A 7,674-nucleotide genomic window follows, 5' to 3' on the forward strand; every position below is an offset into this window, starting at 1 on the left:
AAATGTTTACTGTCACTTGAACTTTGAAAAAGATAGGCATTGCTTGGAGCGATTTTCGAAGATATGGATAACTCCACAACAATAGTTCAAAATTATGTGACCTGGCAAGATATGATTTTCAGTTTACCTTCTCCATGTCACACATTTCAAGAATCTACATTTTCTGCACTATACTCCTGTACAACTCAGTCATATGGGGAAAGGAGAGGTAAAGTATTGGAGTTGTAGTAGTAACTTGGCCGAGTATTTGCATTTAATTTGAACATGTCCAACATGCCAGTGGCAACATGTGCGTTAAAGAAAAGGGTTTCTTCAGTTCAAAAAGGTCAAGCCTGGTTGTTGGGGATAATTCCCCTGGACTTGAACTGGCCAAAAGAAGAGAATGTAGGTTTCTTACACATGGTAGCTATCCTATCTGCTTGTATGCTGAAACATTGCAAATCTGTGCTTACTGATCCTACACAGGATCTGCCTTGTTATAGTAATCAGCTTTGCTGTACCTTAAGAGACAATCCTATGTTTGACCAGTTAAAACAATATTGGTACATTTTTCCATTCATGTGGTTACAGGTAGCTTCTTGATGTTATTAATATATATATATATATATATATATATATATATATATATATGTTAAGCAAATACTTAACATATATACTTATATATATATATATATATATATATATATATGGGTCTACTTTAAAAGACCGAACCGACGATTCCCCGACACAAAAATCACCGACGCCAGATAACCGACAACACACAAAACCGACAACGCAAAACACCGAACACCATAACACCGACACAACGTAACAACACATCACACTACATAACATACCCACTAGCCCTAACCCAAACCCTAACCCTAAGGTCCGACACTATCGCACACTCACCCTACCTGCACCCTAACCCTAACTCACTTAACCCACCCCTAACCCCAAGGTCCGACACTATCGCACACTTCACCTACCTGCACCCTAACCCTAACTCACTTAACCCACCCCTAGCCCAAGCTCCGACACTATCGCACTTCACCTACCTGCAGCCTAATCCTAACTCACTTAACCCACCCCTAGCCCAAGCTCCGACAGTATCGCACACTTCACCTACCTGCACCCTAACCCTAACTCACTTAACCCACTAGCACAAGCTCCGACACTATCGCACACTTCACCTACCTGCACCCTAAACCTAACTCACTTAACCCGTCCCTAAACTACAGTCCCTCACTATCACACACTTACCTTACACGAACCCTAACTCCGACACTAACACACACTCACCTTTCCCACAGCCTAATCCGAAATCCCACAATATCACACACTTACCTCACCGCTCCTAACGCCGTCACTGTCGCACACTTACCGAGTCGCGATCGCACATTACCCTTGTCGGTCTTTCCGCTGTCGGCAAATCACCCTGTCGGTAAACTTACCTGTCGGTCGTTTAGTCTTCGTTTTCCACGTGTCGGGGAATCGTCGGTTCGGTCTTTTAAAGTAGACCCATATATATATATATATATATATATATATATATATATATATGTGTATATATGTTAAGTATTTGCTTATTCACAATGATTTATTAACTGTTCTTGAATAAACTTGATTTAAGCAAAAATACATTGTTTAAAAAATAATTCTTATACTTTTTCTCCTAAGTAGTATCTTATACTGCTTTATCAAAGACTGTCCAACTTTTTGCAGAGAAGTAACACAATTTTGTTATTGTACCCACAGTAAGCAGAAGTAATAATCTGTATGCAAATTACTGAATAAATCTTTAACATTAATGAAAATATTTAATAAATAAAACTAGCCCAAGCTAAGATCCTATGGGAATCCCCCAATAAACAGTCATGTGAAAAGGCAAGCTCCCTGGAATAATAGTCACTTCCTCCCAAGTAACTTGAAATCCATTTAATAGAACTGGTACCAAACCAAATGTCAATAAAGTGTCAGAAAACAATGGGTATCAAATGCTGTTTGGTAGTATAGCATGTGTGAGTCTCATAATATCATTTCAGTGTCGGAACCACTTCTAAAATTGAAGTGAGAGTCTCCTAATAAGAGCACCCTAAAAATGTATGCTGTAATTTCTACTTGGGTTCATAGTTAATAACTAGGCTAGCTGTTGTGAGACATTTTAAGCCTAACAAATTTCCTTATTTATTTATTTTTTTTCAGAATAACTTACACTGTTTGGTTATAGATTGGCCTTACCATCCCATGGTCAATAATTGTATATTAACCCTAATTAGAATAACTGGGATCATACCATAGATAATTTGAGTGCATAGGATAAAGCATTTAGAAGCTAGTATGGGGCAGTCCTGAGTTACTCATGTAAGTAAAATAATTCAGAATACAAAAAAGACCAGTTTAAGCACGTAAAGACAAAGGAATGGTGTGGTGAGGTTCTGATCATAAATGTAACACTGACCACTTTTCTCTATATATGTTTTTTTTTCTCTTGTAGCTTACCATAAGCTGCCACCACTGCCTCTTTCTTATCCACTAGATATACTGGACACTCCTGTATATCTCTGACTTACTCCATTCCATGCTTGGGGCCAGTGAGGATTTTGAGGTGTCTTGGTGCTGTGTCATATTGCTGTCAGGTTTTATTTTGCATTGTGCCCTAACACCACATTTTCTGCCTGTACACATGTGTAAAGTCTCTTGGGAGACCATATAGTGAGGATGTGAGATGCATTTCTCCCCTCTATGCATACCTCTCAACCTCTAAATGTAAGAAATCTGCACAAAACCAAAACTAAATGGGGGAACAAATGCTTAAAATCAGGGACATATTATAATATTTCTCTTAGTAGCATATAACGTTGCTAGGATAACAAGTTTTTGCATTAAAAATTTTATAAGGAACAGACCAAAAATATCTGGACAGTTGAGAGGTATTTGCATTGACCTAACCAGTGTCTCCTGCCTAGTCCCACTTAGTATGTGCCCCCTTATGTGTCCCCAGCCTTCAGTAGGGATCTAACACAAGGAGCATGCAGGTTCATGTCCTCTCCAAAGGATAGACACAACCCTTCTCTTGCCATGCCTGAAACATCCTAGTCTGTGATTGAACCCGTGTCGCCTGGGTAGTAGTTCGGGCCTTATCCTTCTATGTCATGGTGTAGAACTGGCCTGCACACTTGCACTTTCTTGAGTTGTGGCATACAGAGGAGTGGATTCAGAATCTTGGCAGCACGGTTGAACTAAGGATTTCCTAAGCCGTAACACTCTGTATTTATTTATTTATTCATACATACATTCATGATCTGCGTAGATACATTGGTTCAGCAACCCTTATCTGACACTACCCATGAAGCCAGTTAGAAATGCAGTGACCATCAAAGAAAAATGTTACATTTAGTGATAAACAGTAGTCTATTTAAAACAAGCAGACTCTAATATGACTGAGTGGAAGCATTATGGTTAGGACTGTGGAAACCCTTTATAACAGAGCTTTATTTGCATTTGCTGCTTATAAAAAATATTAGACTTAATGAAATTGTAGCAGAGGAGGAGGAATGAAGAGAAAAAGGGAATAGGTGAGAATGTGAGTTAAGAAAGGACAGGGAAGAGGGGATATGCAAGGGTAAATAATGTAAACTATGAGAGAGTGTGAAGGAGGGAGGCAGCATATGACCTAGTGATTATCCACACAATATTATTATGGAGAATTATAATAGGGTATTAGGTATATAAAAGCCATAAGGTGCAGTTCAAAAAGATGACAAAAAACAGAACTCCATCAACAATTAATTTTTCAGTGTGGTGAGCTATACAGATTTTGCATAGGTGCTCTTTACGAACTGTCACCCTTGACAGCATGACATTGTGGTAATATTAGACTGGAGGATCTGTCTGTGAAGGAACTTGTCATATAGCCAGAATAGGATTGTAAAATACAAATAGGAATAAGTCATACATACGAGGGGCTGCTGAAAAGTTCCAAACCCGACCAGCTTTCTAAATTATTTTGCCTCTGTAGCTAAAAAGGGTTATTTCATCTTATAATGTACCAATATGCAGATTTATAACGATATGTTTTGATATTGTTTCAGATCATTGATTAAACCATGTCAACGAAAAGTGTGGAATTTTCAAGTGTGGAAATCTGAGCCATCATGAAGCTCCTATTCCTGCAGAAGGACTCTCAAGAGTAAATCCATGAGTGCATGATGCAAACAACGAGTGACAAGTGCCCTTCTTATTCAACTGTGAAGAAGCGGTGTGCAAACTTTCAGTGTGGATATTTTGAGATAAAAAATACAACCGGGTCAGGGAGGCCTCAAACAGTGTCAGCTCCTGAAATTATTGACCATGTCCATGACCTGATTTTGGCAGATCAGTGATTATTGGCTAAAACAGTTGCTGAGACATTACAGATATCCAGGGAACCTGTTGGGTTTATAATCCATGAGCAGCTGGTTATGCAGAAGCTGTCAGCCAACTAGGTGCCCAAATATTTGAATGCCAGTGAGAAAAGATGTCAAGTGGACACTTCAAGTTGATTTTTGTGGCATTTATGTTGAGCTGGTACCAACTTTTTGGAAAGAGTAGCCACTGCTGATGAAACATGGTTACACCACTATGATCCCGAGACAAAACAGTCCATACAATGGCAGCACTCAGGTTCAACAAGGCCAAAGAAGTTCAAGACCCAAAAGTCAGCAGGAAAGGAAATGGCCACAATGTTTTGAGATCAGGAAGGTGTTGTAATGACTGACTGTCTTCCAAGGGACCAAACAGTTAATGCAGAATACTGTTGTAACTTGCTGTGCAGATTAAAGGAGGCATTGAAAAAAAGGAGAGGGAAGCTGTGGAAAAGAGTTCTCTTTTTGCAAGACAATGCACCTGTTCACAAGGTTATCAAAACAATTGATGTTTTGACAAAATTGCCATTTGAGAGCGTAGATCATCCACCCTTCTCACCAGATCTTGCTCCATCTGACTACTTTCCTGTTTCTAAACCTTAAAAAGAGTTTGAAAATGCAACAATTTGGGTGATTTGGAGGTGATTGCAGCAGTAGAGCAGTATTTCAGTGACCAGACTTCAGACTTCTTTTTGGCAGGTTTACAGAAACGTCATACATGATGTGCCAAGTGTGTTGAACTTTGGGGTGAATATGTTGAATAATTTGTAAGTTTCATGGCTCCACATCATTCTCTTCTAGGTTTGGCTTAGAACTTTTCAGCACCCCTCATATTGTAAAATGCAGTTTACTATTATTTGATTGAACTGTACTTGACTGAAGATCAAATATTTGAAAGAATTTAGCTAAAAAGCAGTTGCATGAAAACCCACTTGACTGAAACCCATTTCACTGAAAACCCGCATGATTGAAATCCATTTTGCTAAAAATCCAGTTGTCTGAAACCCATTTCACTGAATTAGAAATCACTGAAGGTATGCAGCATAAGAAAATACAACATTTTGCTACAGGAGGCAACCCCCCCATACCTCTCATGTGGGATTCTTTGCTCCTCATACCCACTCTAATTATATATACTAACTTTATGGTTGCACAACCACTTGAGAAAAGAAAAAAACACACAATACCCAGTGAACCAGTGTTGGTGCACAAGCAGTGATGCACTGTGTGTGGTGTTTTTTGTTTTCTCAAGTGGTTGTATGGCTATCATATCTCTCAACCTCTCGGTGCAAGGAAGATGGACAAAACCAGAAATAATGGGGGACAAAGAACCAAAAATAGGGACAGATTTTAAATATTGCTCCTATAAGCTTAAGAAGTTGCTAGATTAATAGTTTTGAATTATGTATTTTCCAAAAGATATGAAGTATGAAACTCAAATGTCTATATTGTTTGGTATTTAATTACTCCGATCCTCAATGATTTGCCAGAAAACCACAAATTTTATGATGAACAGACTAAAAATGTAAGGCAGAAATCTGGACATTTTGGGTAAATATTATTCAGCAGGGTGTGGAGAGGTTCAGGGGGGCTTGCCCCCCCCATGTAAAAACACTATTTTATGTTGCATTTCCTTATGTTGAATGTTTCCATTGATTTGTGATTCACTGAAATTGGTTTTGGTCAACTGGGTTTTCAGTCAATCAGTTTTCAGTTAAATTCTTTTAAACATTAGATTTTCAGTCAAGTAAAGTTGAACCAAATGATAGTAAACTGTAAAATGCTGTAGCTGCACTGTACACAGCAAGAACCTCAAAGTGTTATCTGTCCACTTAGCACACAAAATCATTTCATGTTTGCCACCACAGATATTGGACTGCAGTATAATGGGGAGATGGTTTGGTCAGGTTTGTGGCTTAGTTTTGTCTTTCAGTTTTCTGTGAATTGTTTCTTAAGGCCAGCTACAATAGTAAGCACAAACAACTTGTGCTTAGCTCCAGGATTTTTCTGAACTGCTGCTGGTCAAGTTATCCTTGTACTTGAACTCAGCTGCCCTTAGTGGCTAAGCATGTGCTTGAATTCCAACCATTGCGTGTTGAATGATGTTTAACTCCATTCCTGAGTAATAAAAAGCATAGTAGCTCTCTTACAAACATTCATAAAGTTAAGCTGTTTGTGAAATTTTTTCCTTTTCATTCTTTTTAAAGGCACATTTTTATAATTTCTCTCTTGATATAGAGCTGTACATTATAGTAGTATTTAGAAATCATTTAAGTTACTCCACAGAAAGTGTACAGTTTTCCCAAGTTTTCTTTCTAGTTCTGTTAACAATTACTGTTTTGTGCTTATGGAAGCAAACTTTTGTTAATACTGAGGACAATATCTTGTGTTTAGGTCGGAATTTGAAGGAATGGCTTCGAGAGCAGTTCTGTGACAATCCTATCGAGCAGTGTGAGGACACGAGACTCCATGATGCTGCTTATGTTGGAGACCTGGACACCCTTCGCAGTTTGTTGCAAGAAGAAAATTTTAAGAGGTTAATAGATATTTTTTTCCTGAATTTAATACCACAGCCAGTAACACTTTTGACTATGCAATGTGTGCACAGAAAACAAACATTTTCCATATCAGATCAAGTGGTATTTCAGATAAGATGTTAAACCAACCCCCATCTGCCTGAGTTGGTAGTAGAGTGATAAACCAGAAGTTAGAGGATAAGAGCATAATAAAAAATCTAACTACAAGAATGCCAGTACTTTATTGCAAAGCTTTCGTATGTAAATCCTTCTTCAGTGCTTAATCACTGAAGAAGGATTTATATCCAAAAGCTTTGCAATAAAGTATTGGCGTTCTTGGAGTTAGATTTTTTTTATTGAGTTAGTAGTAGCTCATGTGGATGTAAAAAATCCCATGGCACTTATCAAAAAGAGTAAGGGATGGTTTAACATTTGCATTAATTATATAATATGTAAACCAAAAAAAAAACAATTTACACACACTTTTTTTTAAACTCATACTTAAGTTCTTTTGCGTTGATAACTTGTAAATCATTTTAACTAAACAGTTCTATTTATTTTTTTTTTCTTTTCTGTCCCTGTCACCCTTTCTTCAATGGCCATCTTCTTATTTCAGCAAATAACTCACCCTCCTTCATTTTTTGTTATATAACGAATGGTCATTTTCCCCCATAGCACCCATATTGTCACAAACAGTACTTTATTTTATTTATCAGTATTACATTTCCTTACTTTATACTTCCCATATAATATCATATTTAAATTTATATATT

At 37.7% G+C, this 7,674-nt stretch overlaps 1 protein-coding gene across 2 annotated transcripts in view; it reads left to right on the forward strand.

Annotated features, from left to right (window-relative positions):
- ASB1 (ankyrin repeat and SOCS box containing 1) overlaps nt 1–7,674 on the forward strand; it is a 368,215-nt gene that overhangs the window by 200,051 nt on the left and 160,490 nt on the right. For both annotated transcript variants that reach the window (XM_044075052.1, XM_044075053.1), the window contains exon 2: nt 6,780–6,921. In XM_044075052.1, coding sequence (XP_043930987.1) covers nt 6,780–6,921 — 142 coding nt within the window. The remainder of the gene's footprint in view (nt 1–6,779; nt 6,922–7,674) is intronic.

Source organism: Protopterus annectens, chromosome 6.part0 (assembly GCF_019279795.1).
Source record: "Protopterus annectens isolate FY-2018-M chromosome 6.part0, PAN1.0, whole genome shotgun sequence".
Taxonomy (NCBI): Eukaryota; Metazoa; Chordata; order Ceratodontiformes; family Protopteridae; genus Protopterus; species Protopterus annectens.